The following is a 17,590-nucleotide window of genomic DNA, read 5'->3' as shown; positions in this document are numbered from 1 at the left end:
AATTGAATTAAATCAAATAAACATATTAGGACAATATCAGTCACCAGAACCAATGATTGGTGTTTTCGATCTATCATAGATGATCCGCCACATTAGAGGTGGTGATCATGATCATCAAAATATCTAAATAAATACTGAATCAAGCAACTTAAAAACTGCCTGGGGTGTTTCAATAGTGTAAATAAAAACATATTTCTCAAGTGGATGGCTTATAGAATCGCAACTATAACACACAATGCTGAACAATATAATTGACGTTACTAGTTAGAACGAGTAACAGGGGTCATTTGGATAGGTATACATTTATTTGTATAGCACATTTCAACAAGGCAATTCAATTCTTTACATAAAAAATAATAATAATTGAGTATTAAGACAACAGAAACACATCACGAGATTTGAACACAATACAAACCGGTTGGAATAGAAAATAGGAATCATTTCAAATAAAATTGAAATATAAGAATACAATGACTGAATAGCTTTGATTTCCATGATGACAGCAGTTGAAATCATTTCAGACGGGCAGTGACTAGTATTCCGTTTTCAACGAGAGGCGTGCGTTTATTTTGGACGTGCGGAGAAGTTGAGGGGCGACAACGCAAGCTTATTTTAGTGGGCGCGGTCCCATGAAATTTGCCTTATTCCATGGTGAAAAATGAACACCACCAAATACCAATGCTGCAGTACGTGTCTCAGATAGATATATTAATAGGTCCGTTATAAGCTATACTTTGTGATGTATCAGGTTTCAAGCAAACCCACCAGAATGATAATATGCATGTTCTGTATGTGTCAAATAACATACGTTTAATAACAAATTCAAATAAACCAAGAGTCTGTCCTTCATGACCCCTCACAGGGACGTGCACACACAGACATCAAAGGGGGCTTCAGCCCCTGCCCTTTTACCCGTCTGTAAAAAAACTGCCCTCTCCAGACCACAAATGCAGCGTTTACTACATGGTGAAAGAAATGCAAAATGCCACTCTTTTCCATGCAGCGTTCAGGAAAATTGGCTTTTTGAACTTGAACGCAGCATTTTGCATTGAACAACTTTGTTTTTTCGAAATTCATGTCGTACACACCGCATCTCCACTAGCTAAAGAGTGCTGTGTTGCGCCCGAAAATAGCGCGTGTGTGTGTGTGTGTGTGTGTAATAGCAGATCTACGAGCTGCTGTGTGTGTGTGTGTGTGTGTGTGTGTGTGTGTGTGTGTGTGTGTGTGTGTGAAATAGCAGATCTACAAGCCCACAACGCGTCGCGCTGCGACACGTTGAGAGCTTGTAGATCAGCAATTTTTGGCCAAAAGTGCCCTCTTACGGGATTTCAGCCCCTGCCTCTCTAACACTCTCTGCACGTCCCTGACCCCCCCCATGACAAGAACCCAGACGGCTGCCGTTATAGCTGAACTAGACGACATTGATGCTGATGAACTAGACGACATGGCAATGACAAGAAGCTGACCAGTTGCCATTGATGCTGACAGAGTATATCCTTATCAGGTCAAAGATACGAAAGAGTCACAGCTAGAAGGTCCTGGGTTCGATTCCCGCTCGGGGCGCTGTGGGTGCTGGTGGCGTGTTTCCTCCTCCGCGTCATCAGTGCCCATACCCGAGGCGGGGTTGGCGAAAGGGCCTTTCTGTGCGGAGTTTGCATGTTCTCCCCGTGTCCCCTAGGGTAGGTACCCTCACAAAACATGCAGTAATCCTGGTCTCTAAACAAACTGCCTCCCCCTGGCCAGCCGGGGCGCCTAATGGAGGGGAAAGGAACTGGTTGGAATAACGTGTTCCTTCCACGCGCTACGTCCAACCAGGGAAACTCCCCCCTGTCACGTGTAAAGGAGCAACTTGGACACTCAGGTAGGAAGGAAGCATGAGTTCAAGTCCGTTGCTCTCCCCATGTCCCCCATATATGGGGACTAGGTTGGCGGAGGGTGTGTAGAGAGCCCAGGATCACATTAGATAATTGGCACAGGGGTGAAAAAATGGGTTACAAAATCGAGGGATAAAAATTTAGATAAAGAAACGAACGAGGGGCACGGTGGCGCAGTCGATAGCACCGAGTCTGACCTTCATGACAGCTTCCCAACCAGCTGATGATGCCCCTGGCGACAGTTGCATGCGCATGACTAAAGAATTGGGAAACATTGAACAGAACATATAAGACAAACAAGGTTGAATCCCAACTTGAAGACGTTACCGAATGGGCAAATTGCAACCAGCCATTACATTGTCGGTTGGCACAACTTGGCAGGTGTGAAACCCCTAAAGTACATAAGAAATATATGCCTCGTTACGACGTATGCCATCCATCAACATAGCGAGCCCATGCGGTTTCTTCAGGATTTATTTTTTTAATATTAATAAATATGGAATAAGTCATTGGCAAGGCTTTTCCTCTGTATGAATCTTCATGTGCATCTTTAGAGAAACATTTTGATCAAAGCTTTTGTCACACACACTACAAGAAAACAGCTCACCTGTATGAATCCTCATGTGTTCTTCCAGATCTTCATTAAGAGTAAAGCTTATGCTACAAACTGCACAATTAAAGGGCTTGTCTCCTACATGAAAACTCCTAATGTGTCTTTTCAGATGTTGAGGTTGGTTAAAGCTTTTGCTACAAACTAGACAAGTAAAGGGCCTTTCCCCTGTATGAATCCTCATGTGCTTGTTCAGATTTTGTATTTGGTTAAAGCTTTTGCTACAAAATGGACAGACAAATGGTCTTTCCCCTGTATGAATGGCCATGTGCTTTTTCAGATTTCCTTTGAGAGTAAAGCTTTTGCTACAAACGGTACAACTAAAGGGTCTTCCCCCGGAATCAATCCTCATGTCTTCAGCGTCAGATTCAGAACAGTGTGAAGAGAGCAGCTGGTCATCACCGGTTGGCTGTGATTGTAACCAGTGCTCTACATAAGCTTGTGTTTTTATGTTTTCAGTCGAGGTGCTGACTGAAGGCTCCGTCTCTCTGAATGATGAACTCTCTGGGCTTAGAAGGCCCTCCTCCTGTTCTTTTATCTCTGGAGATTCTGGCGTCACCTGGACCACACTGGGACCCATCTCGTCCTGTTCAGGAGAAACCTCTTTGGACAAAGGACCGGATTGGAGAGCTAGAAAGTGCTTTACATACGCTTGTTTTTTTACGTTCTCAGTCGAGGTGCTGGCTGAAGGCTCCGTCTCTCCGAACGTCGACGCGCTAGCCTCCCCTGGACTCAGAAGTACCTCCTCCTGTTCCTCTTTTATCTCTGGAGGTTCTGGTGGCGTCACCTGGGTCCTCATGTCTCCAGCGTCGGATTCAGAAGAGTGGGAAGAAAGCTGCTTGTCATCACTAGTCGGTTCTGATGGTACACGGTACTCTATATAAGGCTCCGTGTCTGAGAGCGTTGACCCGCCAGCCTCCTCTGGACTTAGACACACCTCCTCCTGTTGTTCTTTTATCTCTGCAGGTCCTGGTGTCACCTGGACCGCCGTTGGAGAAACCAACTCTTTGCACAAAGGAGGGGTTTGGAGAGCTAGAAGGAGAGAGAGGAGAGCAACTCAATGTGTTTTCAAATTGATTCTTATTACCTATTCATTTGTTTTGCAATGATATTTTATAATTGTCTGACCCAAGGCCGATTTAAAAAAACGATTTCTAAAATCCCAATCTTCCCAAAAATCCTGTCTTCTGATAAACTTCTGATTTTAGTACTCATATACTTAAGTCAAAGTATCAATATCACAACATAAAAACAGAAATCTTGCATTTCATGTTTTTCAAAATGTATGAAATCATTTGAGAATATAATATCTATAGGCTCTTTCACACCCTTTCACATTTTCAAATTAGCCTTATTAAAAATTGGAAATACTGAAATGAAAATACCTCAAATTGTACATGTACTTAGTCAACTTAACCCATTTTGGACTGAGGTCGATTCAAAAAATGTCTTCTAAATCCTAACAGTTTTCTGAAAAACCCTATGTTTCTGTCAGTGGTGCTCAACCTTTTTCATGTGAAGGACTCACAGAATGATCTGCATTTGGCTGCAGAGCCCCATCTGAACATGTTTCAGGGACCCCCCCAGAAGCAAAGATTTGAGTTCAAAGCGTTCGCTCTGAAAGAATATATATTATATATATATATATATATATATATATATATATATATATATATATATATATATTCAATGATTTGCGCCACATTTTCACGATTTTTCAGAAATAGCAGACCTACAAGCTCGTAGCTTGTAGATCTGCTATTTTTCAATAGCTAAAGTATAACATAATGCTTAAAACACCAAAAGGGGTTCCCGCCCAGAGTTCAAATCGCATCTACAAGAGAACCTACTGGAGGATGGCTCCAACTCAAGTGGGCACAAAGCGTCCCTCAGCTGCAGGCAGGAATCTTCTACAGAATACAACAGGGACAGTGCAAGGTGGAGGACATGTTCTAAAACATGCTGAGCAATATAACAAAATATGTTACAAGCTCCTGTATGCTGATCCCTGGGATGCAGTGTTGTTTTTGGCAAATTTCTATTTTAGTTTTAGTCATAGTCGGTAGGTGATGTCCAGTGGCTAGGGAGGAAGATGAGGAAAGCAAGCGAGCGCACCACTGCCCCCCTTTGCCTGACAGCGTGTGTGTGTGTGTGTGTGTGTGTGTGTGTGTGTGTGTGTGTGTGTGTGTGTGTGTGTGTGACTGACTCACAGCCCGTCTCAGTGCCAGTGCAGTAGTTGTTGTTGTTCGCTGCAGTGAAGGTGAAGAACGTTATGCAGGCAGTAGTCCCCCAGGGGGCAGCAGAGCAGTCCCTGGTCTGCACACACAATGTACCATTATAAATACTAGTCCATTTCAATTCAAAAGGAGCTTTATTGGCATGATATGAGAATCATTTGCCAAACGATTGAATGAGAGTTAAAGGTCAAATTTGCAGATTTTGCACCGGAGTGGATGATATCGTTACGTCATGTAAAGTCAGGAACAATCAAATGGAACTTCCTTTTCCCTCAAACCGGAAGAATAACAATAAAAGCTCTCGTAGCCTGTAGCTTTTATTGAGAAAAATCGGTTTGAGGGAAAAGGAAGTTGTTTTGTAGCCTGTCGACTACAAAACAATACTACAACATGACGTAAGGATATCATCCGCTCATATACCCTAAATGAAATGGTGCCAAGGCTACAGCAAGAGTAGCCTACACATGTTTCCAACGAGAATCTGTGTGCTGGAATATTCAGGGTGAGCGACAAAATAGCAGCCAGGAGAATGAGACTTGCAGGACACTGGATGCAGGAGCGCAAAGCACCAACGAGCTGGCCAGATGTATGAGAACCGGGATGACTGGAAGCGACGAAAACCTTAGTTACTAGTTACTACTAGTTACTTTGTAGATTTGGATTATTATTATCACAAAATGCACAGTAACCACTTCAACCCACACTGTACATTTCAGACTTTTGAAAATAACCGATCTACAAGCTTGGGTTGCTTAGGTTTACAAAACGAATACAATTTTGAACATTTCCGGCAGTGAACACCTGTGGTACCAGAGGCTAAGCAGAGCTTGTCTTTTCTTCCTACCCTCTCTCCTCTGATGGGATCCACGCTCTGGGATCTGATTAATTGATTGAATACTGTATTAGTTTGCAAAGACAACTAGACAAGCACAGGATAAGTATATATATATATACAGTCAATACAAACAAAGGTGTCTGCTAATAGGATTAAACACAAGAAAGCATTGGGCTCAACCTTAAGACATGTGAATCCCTTGACTCCTTCAAAACCGCTCTTTTAAGCAGACTCTCAGACATATAAGTTTGAGCCGTTGTTTGTTTTTATTTAGTTTCAGTTTGGTTTGTCAGTTAAAAAATGTATTTAGTTATTAAACATCTCTGGCGTGTCAAAACCTAATTTTGGTCATGGACGGTATGGCCGACTTGATACTGTAGCCTACTTGTTTTGATATTACTATTTTGATTTATTGATTGAAATACTAGTTTGCAGAATTACAGTACATTTCAAGCACAACTCAATACAAAAACTGTTAACTGTGAGTGGACGACACCATAAAGCATTACACTTGTTTACAATAGGGCCCACCATTTTCAATTAATACAAAAAAATGGTGGACCCTGTTGTAAACAAGTGAAATGCTTAATCACGATTCGTGTGTTCAAGTCAACAGTTAGCCCGTCTCCGGACCCCCCGGGTTGAGCTCCTTTGGACCTACCACGTAGGGTCCGGTCTCACCGGATTCAAGCGACATGGGATGCAATCTGATTTCCCCTGACTTAGCCCTGTGCTGCGGTGTGGGTGTCACGCTGACATATTCCAAACGAAGCATATGAACGCTATAGGAGACAACGAACCATCTGACCCCCCCCGCGAACGGCTCAGAAGCCGTTAAGTATTTTTAATGTTTGTACGACCGCTTTGGCAGCTCTGAAATTCTCTCTTCGGTCCCTCCTTGTTGACATCTCGGTTGGCTAGCTGCGCCTACGGTTGGCTAGCTGCGCCTACGAGGCGCGTAGGGAGGCGCTGCTAGCCAACCGAGATGCTGGAGGCGGTACAATGGGATGTCAACAAGAGAGAATTTCAGAGCTGCCAAAACGGTCGTACAAACATTAAAAATACTTAACGGCTTCTGTGCCGTTCGGGGGGGGGGGTGAGAGGGTTCGTTGTATCCTATAGCGTCCATATGCTTCTTTTGGAATATGTCAGCGTGACACCCACACCGCAGCACTGGGGTAAGTCAGGGGAAATCAGATTGCATCCCATGTCGCTTGAATCCGGTGAGAAGGAACCCTACATAAAGTCATCAAAATGTCAGAAACTTGAACGTAGGGTTCCGAAAGGAACTAGTCAACAGTATTTGTATTGACATGTGCTTTCGTTTGAAATGTACCCATTCTGCTGCATAGGCCTACTGTGACTGTCACAGTATGCAGTCACAGTGCGACATAAACATTTCAATCAATCACTAATATAATATATGGCTTGTATTTCCATCCTTTGATTTGTACTCACCTCTGGTAGTGGTCTGCACCGTCTGCCTCTGGTCGCTCCTCGATTAGCAGCCAAACGTCTAGCCTCGGCACCCAGGCTTTTATTCTCGTCCAAACGTCTAATCTCGTCGGCGAGTTTTCGAAGCTTCTCCGTGCACGAGCGATACTGGTTTAATTTCGTGCGGCAGGTCCCGCACACGGACTTCGATGAGACGTCGTCGTCGCTGGTTTTCGTCACCGCCGTCCCCGTGAGCTCCTCCAACACCAACGCGTAGTCCTGCTTCACGTCCCGGATGAACAGATTGTGTTTGTTTTTGGGGGTCCAAAATGTATCTCCGCAGAGTCTGCAGCACGAGTCCGTGGTGGATTTAGCAGCCGTAGCCATGTGTATAAAAATACCCTGATTATATTAAAGTTCATTCGCCGCTCAGTTCATCTTTATGGAGGCCGCCATTTTGGATTTAGGTTTTAAGCCACATAGTTCCTCGATAGTTATAGGACGATATATCAGTTCCCAATCAATCCCATAATTAGAAGGCTTAGTACTGCACTTATAAAAACCTGTGACACACTGTAAAGTGTAAACACCACTTAATTACCCGTCATGCAACACTGGTACCGAGAGACCTCACTAATCAACTGACGATCTCGCTAGACTCAACCAAACGATCACAGATCATTCCTCACATCTCCTATGCCACTATAATGTGGAACGCCCTACAAACAGCCATTAAGAAATGTGAACTGTACAGTTTCCCTTATTTTCTAATGATTTCATTTTTTTTTCCATAGAAGGGTATATCTGTAGGCCTATGTCTTTAAATGTTCTGATGAATTGAAAATGGAGGACCATGATGTAAACAACTCTTTTTCTGGTTTTATCCTTTAGGAAGCTGATAAGATGTTGACCAAGTTTGTGAGGAAGATGACAGTACTGTATGGTAAAGAACATACCACTTACAATGTTCACCAGCTTCTCCATGTCCCTTATAAGAGTGTGCTAAATCTTGGGCCACTGTGGGCGACGTCCACCTTTTCATTTGAGGGGTACAATGCTGTTCTTTTAAGTGCATTCAACGGCGCCTAGACACATTCCTGAACAAATGTGTAAGTAAGTCACTGTATCTACAACGAGCACTTGTAAAACAGGCATCTCATCTACAAGTAAGCAGTAATAGTCCATAAAATAAAGTAAAAACTTCCTCTCAGGTTGGACAAAATTTGATTATTTTGTTTCTCAACTGATTCTGACAGGACATTAGGTGTACCTGATAAAACCTCTACCCTAATCTGCTCACTGCAAATACCCTAAATTTGCCTTAATCCAAGATGGCCCTATTGATCATAGACATAATACATAGACGCCCTTTCCGGCTCTGAGGCGTGTGTCACATAGAGTATATATATAATAGAGACTGAACTGGCGCGAAGCTCCGCCCCCCAGCTATTCATGTCAGTGGAAGTTGCTCAGTGGCGTTTTGAAGCACCCGGAAGACTGCCGGAAGTCCCTCCCAGGACCTCAACTTTGAGGTCCTGAGCAAGGGGGCAGGCAGACTTTCCAACGTTGAAGCTCTGGGTCCTAGTGGTAGAAGGAGGGACTACAGGCGGACCCGTGGATTCATGACCGGGAAACCCCGTGCAGCTGGGCTTTAACGTTGAGCGCTCAGTTGCCCTACGTCACTCAGGACCTCAAAGTTGAGGTCCTGGGAGGGACTTCCGGCAGTCTTCCGGGTGCTTCAAAACGCCACTGAGCAACTTCCACTGACATGAATAGCTGGGGGGGCGGAGCTTCGCGCTACTCTATGGTCCTGAGTGACGTAGGGCAACCGAGCGCTCAACGTTAAAGCCCAGCTGCACGGGGTTTCCCGGTCATGAATCCATGGGTCCGCCTGTAGTCCCTCCTCCTACCACTAGGACCCAGAGCATCAACGTTGGAAAGTCTGCCTGCCCCCTTGGTGTGTCACCATTGAAGGCACTATTTTCCCGACATTCCTTGCGAAGAATAGCGGAAGAATGAGCGGAAGCCGGAAGGTTGCCTTCACAGAAGAGGAAGTTCGGTAGGCCAATCAGAGGCAGGTGGGGGCGGGCCTTTTGTACACAGCTCTGTGAACTGGATAGAACGGGACGCTGCAACTTACCACCAGACCCTCGGATACTAGTTGAATTAGCGAATTTACTTTTACTGCCGTTTAAATTGTTTAAACTTGTTCATAGTAAACCAAAACGCCTAGGTCCGCGAGGCTAGTTTCCCAGGCAAAGACATGGTTAATTCATGTTCAGCTTCGGGATGTACAAACAGATGTACCTTGGAAAATAGATCGCTGGGAATCACTTTTCACAGGTAATATTGTAAAAACGTATTTTGGCCATTATATATAATGTTTTATATCATTATATGTTAATTATATGTTCTATGTCGACTTGCAATTCGACAGCTATCTTATGAAAGCTTATACTTTAGTTACTGTATCAATGACATTGTCCATAATCAATGTTTCCGTCTGCATGTGCATTATTCAAACTGATTTTGGATTGACTCGTGTATTATATTATATTATCAGTTTGCAAATAGTACAGTGGTACGATTATACAATGATGAATGATGCTAAATGGATAACACAAAAAGCTCCGAGAGCTTGTTTCCATTTTGGTACAGTAATGCCATTTATCAACACATTTATTTTAAAGACATACAATAATATACAAGACATCATCATCACTAGTAGCAGTAAACGTATATTTACAGAAATAATATTTCTTTTTGGCAAGCTTGGCTTGTACAGTACAGTAAACTGTGTGTGGGGGGCATGAGATTAGTTATTTGTGTACACAAAAGTGAAATATCTTGAGCATTATTTCAAATAAACCTATGCAAATGAGGTGATTGTCAGTACAAGGTAGATGTTGTGAGCTTGTAGATGGGTTATTTTAAGCTAAAATGGTTAGTGTGTAGACTATAGAGGGAAAAAGTAGGGGACACAGTCAACTAAATACACAGGGTTAAGTGGTGGATATGTCTGAAATTTCTTTATTAGGAACAATCCCTTGAGATGAATCATTTCGTTTTCAAGGGGGTCCGCGATTCACAAAGTACACTTCATACATAAAGACACTTTTTACAGACAATTCAACCAGACAAAAACAAGACAAGACAAAACAATACAATTCATAGATAAACAAAAGACAAACAGGAAAAACAAAACAACATTTCACATAACATGGACATAACGTAGACATAACACATGGATCATTGCATCATGGATCTGTTAGTGATGATTAGTGAAAACATGAACAGGTAGTCTCAAGATGAGAGGACAGCATAGTTTTAAACAAATGAAAAGATGTTATTGAACGTATATGGACAGGTAGATTGTTCCAGTCACAAGGAGCTTTGAACATGAATTATTTTTTGCCAACTGATGTGGGTATATTAAAGTAAATCTGTGAGCAATGTCTAAGTTGATGTGTAGAAGTGTATGGTATCAAAAGCTGTTTTAAATACTGTGGATAATTGAAATGAATGCATTTAAAGATGAACTGAATGAATGAATGAATATGTAGGCGTAGAGTTTCTGTAGACACTTCTTTTCATATACTGGTAACTTTCTCACTCTTTGAAGGTTCCCTGCAGAGAAAAGTTTGAGGAGGGAATGGGAACGTTCTCTGCAAAGAAAAGGTTTTGTTGCCACTACTAAGAGCTCCTACCTCTGCAGCAAACACTTCAATCCGGAGGACTTTTACAGGACACGTCGGATTATCCGGCTTAGACATGGAACTATGCCTAGTGTCTTCCCACTTCCTCTTCAGAGTGTAAGTATACAGTATAATTCAGCTATAAACATAAACATCCTAGGGCTCCATGATTATGTGTATGTAATGTGATGGAAATTCAATAGGACACTGCTGAGCAGGTTTTTGTTTCTCTTCCTACTAGGATCACTCCCCTGTGTTGGGCGGCTTGGACCTGTCAGTGAATGATCCGCAGTGTCCCCAGGAGACACAAACGCATCCACAAGTTGATGTTGTGAGTATTTGAATCCAAAACAGCTGTGAGCTATCACGGTCACTGTTTTCAGACGTACTCATATTTGTTCACACAGTGAAACATGCTGCTGTCCACTCACAACATTCCTTCCTATTACTAGGATCACTCCTATGCAGCGACTGGTCCTCAGCGTTCCCAAGAGACACATGTTGATGATGTGAGTATTTGTAGTGGCTATATACAAAGCACCATCACGGTCATATACAAACCCCTGTCACCGTTTTCAGACGGTTATATTTGTTCACACAGTGAAACATGCTGCTGTCGTCCACTCACAACATTCCTTCCTATTACTAGGATCACTCCTATGCAGCGACTGGTCCTCAGCGTTCCCAAGAGACACATGTTGATGATGTGAGTATTTGTAGTGGCTATATACAAAGCACCATCACGGTCATATACAAACCCCTGTCACCGTTTTCAGACGGTTATATTTGTTCACACAGTGAAACATGCTGCTGTCGTCCACTCACAACATTCTCTTCCTATTACTAGGGTCACTCCTCTGTGTTGGGCCTGTCAGCGAATGGTCCTCAGCGTCCCCAAGAGACACATGTTGATAATGTGAGTATTTGTGGTGGCTATATCCAAAGCAGTGTGAGCATCACGTTAGGGCATTCACTTCTAGTCATTTTTACTAGTCGACTAGTTGTTTAACTACCTGTTATGTAAAAAATAATAAAAAAAATATATATTTTTTTTTTGGGAAATAAATATTTGTACATTGAAAAACTGTGTACATGGTGACTATAACTATAATCTACCTGATCTTGAGGCCTACAACATCGGGAAAAATAAAATAAAAAATAAACTTTATTTTTTTTATCAACTAGTCAACTAGTACCAACAAGGTCGACTAGTGGATTTACTAGTCGACTAGTAAACTATAGTCGACTAGTTGCTTAAATGCCCTACATCACAGTCATGTATACAAACCTCTGTCACCGTTTTCAGACTCAGTCATATTTGTCCACGCAGTGAAACATGCTGTCGTCCACTCACAACATTCTCTTCCTATTACTAGGGTCACTCCTCTGTGTTGGGCCTGTCAACGACTGGTCCTCAGCGTCCCCAAGAGACACATGTTGATGATGTGAGTATTTGTTGTGGTGGCTATATCCAAAGCACTGTGAGCATCACGGTCATACTGTATACAAACCTCTGTCACCATTTTCAGACTCAGTCATATTTGTCCACGCAGTGAAACATGCTGTCGTCCACTCACAACATTCTCTTCCTACTAGGTTCACTCGTATGCATTGCCTGGTTCTCTAGATGCTCTAAAGGTTAAACTTAGAGCAGCTGTGGCTACAGTGGAGAGGCTGAAGCGACAGATCAGGAATGGCAACGTAAGAGAACGGCGTGCAAATAAAAAGGTGACAAATGTCCTGGAGCATCTACAGGAGATGAACCTCATAAATGAAGACGAAGGAGAGGCTTGCTTCCTACTCTGGTAAAATGAAAATGCTACTTTCTACCTTATTTATAGCTTATGGTAATATTTTATTAGACTTGTTCGAGTTAGTGATTCAAGGGGGCTTCCTAATTAGTTTGTGATTACTGAATTTCAGATGTGCCGACGCTTCTCTTGGCAAAGCGAGACCATGAGTACACCAAGGACCAGAGAGAGTTTGCCCTCACTCTGCACATGCATGGTCCAAAAGCTTACGACTACCTTAGAAACAGTCTACATCTGAAGCTCCCCCATCCACACACATTACAAAAGGTATTCTTTCATTTATTTGTGTTGTTTGATTGCACTTAGTAACAAATTAACAGTGGTTCAAAGACATTAAGTAACTTTTTTCTGTATTCTTTTCACAAAGGTGGATGCGTTCTGTCGATGCCAGACCAGGCCTCAACATGATGATGTTGGACATGTTGCAGAGGAGACGCGAGGCAGACCCAGAGAAGTATGGATGTGTGGCACTTATGTTGGATGCCATGGACATCAAGAAACACGTCCAATACTCTCTGCATACACAGAGCATGTGTGGCTTTGTCAACATGGGTGATGGTGCCAACCAGACCGACATCGCGACTGAGGCTCTTGTGTTTATGGTGGTTGGACTTCAAGGCCATTGGAAGACACCCATAGCCTACTACCTGACGAAGACCCTCACACCAGAGACACAGAAACTTCTTCTCGTGCATGCAATAGAACAACTAGATGCACGAAACATCAAAGTTGTCTGTGTCACCATGGATGGGCATGCCTCCAACATCAGCATGTGCAACAAACTGGGGTGCGAACTGAAGGGAAACCCACGTGAACCTCTAAAGACCTTCTTTCCACATCCTGTTAACAGTGATGAGAGGGTTTTTGTGGTGATGGCTGCTTGTCACATGCTCAAACTGTCACGTAACATGTTGCAGGCATACAGTCCAATCACAAGTGCGACTGGTCAGGCGAACTGGAATTATATCCAGCACCTCAACAGTGTGCAGCGAGAAGTTGGACTGCATGCCGCAAACAAAGTGACTGACAAGCATGTAATGTTCGATAGCCAAAAGATGAAGGTGTCCCTGGCTGCACAAACGTTGAGCCTGTCAGTTGCAGTGGCTCTACGAGATCTTGGATATAAACCGTTTGCACACTGTGAAGCAACGGCTGAATTCATTGAGGTAGTACAGTACTGCATGCAAGCATTGTTCTGTAATATTGCATTTTTGGGAAGGATACCACTCCCCTCATATTTACATGACCATCCTTAATTTTTAGATAATTGACAGGCTGTTCGATATGAATATATATATATATATATATATATATATCCCTGTGCCAAAGGATTCAAAGCTCCCCTGGGTGCTTTGAATTGGGCTGAGACCCTAGAGTTTGTATTGAGAGCCAGGCGATACCTGATCGGTTTGCTTTTGAAGGATGGCAAACCCCTTCACCAATCAAAGAGGTTAAAAAACAAACAGAAAAAAAACACTTTTTTTGGTTTAGCTTCTGTTCACATGGTGACTATTAAATGGGCATGTTATGATAGAGGTTCACATGATGCTCTGTTCTCTTGTTCCCTATCAGGTTCACATGGTTATTGTTCATCGGTTCACATGATGCTCTGTTCTCCGTTTCTTCATCGGGTTCACATGGTGCTCTGTTCTCTTGTTCCAATCTATTCACCATCTGAGTGTTTTGTTCTCTTGGATTGCCGTTCTGTTAAGTGATTTTCAATCTATTTGGGTATGTACGTCATTATGTTAATATATTTGAGCTTTCCCAGTCATGTTTTAATAATGTTTGTAGTTGTAGTGTCGGCATCCTAGAGTTGAATAATTTTTTTACTAGAGTTATTGCTACTCAACAGTACAATGACTTGTACTGTTGAGTAGCACCCAATAATTTTTCAGTACACTTTTATTTACCAGATTTCTCTATTACTGGCACCATACATTGTCACGGACTTGTATCATATCTGCATATGTGGACATGTCATTTTCCAACTTTGGTGCTCTTGTGGTGTTTTATTTTTTGCATGATCATATTAATGACACATTTTCTTTTTAAGGTACCTGTCGGTCATGGGCTTCATCATCAACATTGACACCATGGTGCTGATGGTTCCTGAGCTGCTTCAAGTGCAACGATACATCTGCACCTACAGATTCAGTCAGGACCACTTGGAGCTTCTCTTTTGATCGATCAGGGCATCAGGTAGGCCCACCTTCACAAGTTTATATGTTGTCTATTCAACAAAGTATGTGAGAAAAGTTATTTCAGAAGTACTAACTGTTGTATGCATGCATCTGTGTTTTCTTTCTCCCCCTTTCATTTTTTTTTTAGGCGGCTGGAACAACAACCCAACTGCAGGGCAGTTTCAGAGCATCTTCCGCCGTCTGATGGTCCGGTGTGGTGTGGTGCTCCCGTTTCGAATGGGATCAGTGTATTGAAACGGGGAAAATCAGGTGCAATCAGGCCTTTCAATAGACTGAGTAGACGTCTACCCGTCTACTCAGGTGCTCAGTAGGTTGATTCCTTCCGATTGTGTCGGTTGATCTGTGCAGTTTAATGCATCGCATGCAGCTACTGGAGCTCAGTAGGTGATCATTCCTTTCAATGCAGCCGTAACATCGAACATGCACTGCTCCCGTGCTTGCGGTTACGTTTAGGTTAGGATTAGAGATGCACTGCTCCCGTGCTTGCGGTTATGTTTAGGTTAGGATTAGAGATAGGGATAGTAATTTCGGAACAAGGAACCTTCTGACTAACGACACGGCACCGCTCCAGTAGCTGCATGCGATGCATTAAACTGCACAGATCAACCGACACAATCGGAAGGAATCAACCTACTGAGCACCTGAGTAGACGGGTAGACGTCTACTCAGTCTATTGAAAGGCCTGATTGCACCTGATTTTCCCCGTTTCAATACACTGATCCCATTCGAAACGGGTGTGTGGACCCTAGTTCGACAGGCAACGTCACAGCGCAGGATGAGACCCAAACCCTGGCACTTATGGAGATGTCTGCTGAAGACCATCCATCACCCTTCATTAACATTCCTGCGATAATGTCAGACCATTGTTACAGGCAAACCAGCTTTGGTGGTCTCGTGGACAATGCTCTGGTTTACATGTCTGTCTGTCTCCATGTCTGAAAATATTATTATAAACTTAAATGTTTGGAAATGGGTTTTGAAAAATCAGTGAGTTGTGATCATTGTAATGGTTGAGAGATCATGAAATGAGGCATCTATTTCTTATAATATCTATGCTATTGATAACCTATACACTGACACCACGCTAGAGAGGAACGCCCAAAAACGTCACATCCGGTTTTAGCCTGGGGTAAGAATTTTCTATGGCTGCCAATGCAACTTGGTCCAATCCTTAATCACATACGGACAAACATCTATGCCGATGCTATCTAACTTGCGGAGGTAGCGTGCCTTGTCCACGGGCAACAGATCTTTCAACGTATGGCATTGCAAATACGTTTGATAATCGCTACTCTGCTCAATATTGTTTTGAAAATGCCGCAAATTGCATTGCAGGAGCGCAAATCACAACTTCCCCCGGTTGTGGGCGGAGTCATAGTTTGAGGCGCTGTTTACATGCCGTGGTGTCAGTGTATTATAAGGCAATATTTCCAAAATGTCATTATGCTTTAAGTATCATGCGACATGTCAAACTAGGGGGTTTTCATGATTCGGAATCCATTCCAAGCATTAGTTTTGCATGAAAAACACTCCTTGGACTAAATTTGGCCATAGCCACTTGCCTAAATGTGCCCAAATGTGCTGACCTCATCACATTAGTGATGCGGCTATGGCCTTTTTAGTCCAAGGAGTGTTTTTTGTGCAAAACTAATGCTTGGAATGGATTCAGGTTCATGACAACCCCCTAGTTTGACACGTCACATAATACTTAAAGCATAATGAAATTGAGAGAATATTGCCTTTTAATAGGTTGTCAATGGTGGCATATTGGATTAAGTGCAAATCACTTTACGAGACTCTCACCACCAAAAAGATAACTGTGAAAAATAGACAGCCTCTAGCTGCTGACCTTTATGTTATGACAAGGCAACATATAGTCCACCCCTGACAAACCTGAAAAAGCCCATAAGGTGCTGCCACACTTATAAAAGAGCCGCGCACGTCTTAAGCTGTGCGCAGCTTATTTTCCGAGTTTTTAGACAGCTGGTGGATGGAAAAGAAGCTCCACCTCCGCGGACGACTTGCGCGACGGCCAGATTCCCGGAAACGCTCTCCTCCGCGCGAGTCACCGCGGAAGTGGAGCTTAATTTCCATCCACCAGCTGTCTAAAAACTCGGAAAATAAGCTTCGCACAGCTTAAGACGTGCGCGGCTGTCGGCTGTTTTGCGCTTAGGTGTGGAAACACTGATAGAGACACTGTTTGGGTGTCACATAGAGCAGTGGTTCCCAAAGTGGGGTCCGGGGACCCCCAGGGGTACTTGAGGCAGTTCCAGGGGGGACCCAGCTAAATGATAGTTTGGAACCAAATGGACCCTTATGGGTCTGTAACTCAAGAGTGTACAAATGGAACCAAATGGACCCATTATCCATTTGGTTCCATTTGTACACTCTCTGAGTTAAATTAGCATTGATTTTACAATATAAATTGGGGGTCCCAGAGATATAAATGCTATTAAATAGGGGATCCATAGACTAATGCATGTCAAACTGGGGGTCCTTGAAATTAAATGGGTTGAGAATCACTGCTAGAGCCGTACAAATCTTCTCTCATGGGGGTCCCTGGCATATATTTTCAAGTGGGGGTCCACGGGGTCATTGGTGTCAATTTGGGGGTCCTTGACATGAAAAGGTTTGGGAACCACTGACAGAGGACAGTCAGGTGTCTGGTTATGGTTTTCTTTCCAAGGTTCCATTTTCACCACAGCAACACACAGAGAATCACCAAGAAACATCTCAGTTGTTCTGGTTACAGATGGTTCATTTGGTGTATTAGAAAAACTGGTGTGTATCCGCTGTAGCTGTAGCCGTACAACTAAGTGTGACTGAGCTGAAAACATGTGTGGTGCTTCGAAAATTGTCTCAAAAACACACAAATACCTGTAGACATTAC

At 43.0% G+C, this 17,590-nt stretch overlaps 1 protein-coding gene across 2 annotated transcripts; it reads right to left on the bottom strand.

The window, feature by feature from the left end:
* Window positions 1-2,177: 2,177 nt before the first annotated feature.
* LOC306934111 (uncharacterized protein) lies at window positions 2,178-7,737 on the bottom strand. 2 transcript variants are annotated; one of them, XM_079516589.1, is made up of 3 exons: window positions 7,015-7,725; window positions 4,695-4,800; window positions 2,182-3,516 (listed from the first exon to the last, which is right to left on the bottom strand). In XM_079516589.1, exons 1-3 carry the CDS (start codon window positions 7,375-7,377, stop codon window positions 2,381-2,383), a joined length of 1,605 nt encoding a protein of 534 aa, XP_079372715.1. In that variant the 5' UTR covers window positions 7,378-7,725; the 3' UTR covers window positions 2,182-2,380. The 2 variants fall into 2 exon arrangements, with proteins under 2 accessions (XP_079372716.1, XP_079372715.1); XM_079516590.1 differs by lacking the exon at window positions 4,695-4,800 and having other exon boundaries at window positions 2,178-3,516; window positions 7,015-7,737.
* Between the last annotated feature and the right edge of the window lie 9,853 nt (window positions 7,738-17,590).

The sequence above is a fragment of the Electrona antarctica genome (genome assembly GCF_951216825.1).
Source record: "Electrona antarctica genome assembly, chromosome: 12".
NCBI lineage: Eukaryota > Metazoa > Chordata > Actinopteri > Myctophiformes > Myctophidae > Electrona > Electrona antarctica.
Note: the sequence above shows the minus strand (reverse complement) of the source record. Positions and strands in the feature narration are given on the sequence as shown.

Excerpts from the sequence above, each read along its gene's own strand:
- LOC306934111 (XM_079516589.1), bottom strand. The coding sequence starts at position 7,377 with ATGGCTACGGCTGCTAAATCCACCACGGACTCGTGCTGCAGACTCTGC. Across the intron at positions 4,801-7,014 it reads GGTGCAGACCACTACCAGAG|ACCAGGGACTGCTCTGCTGC; the intron begins GTGAGTACAAAT and ends TTGTGTGTGCAG. Across the intron at positions 3,517-4,694 it reads CACTGGCACTGAGACGGGCT|CTCTCCAAACCCCTCCTTTG; the intron begins GTGAGTCAGTCA and ends CTCTCCTTCTAG.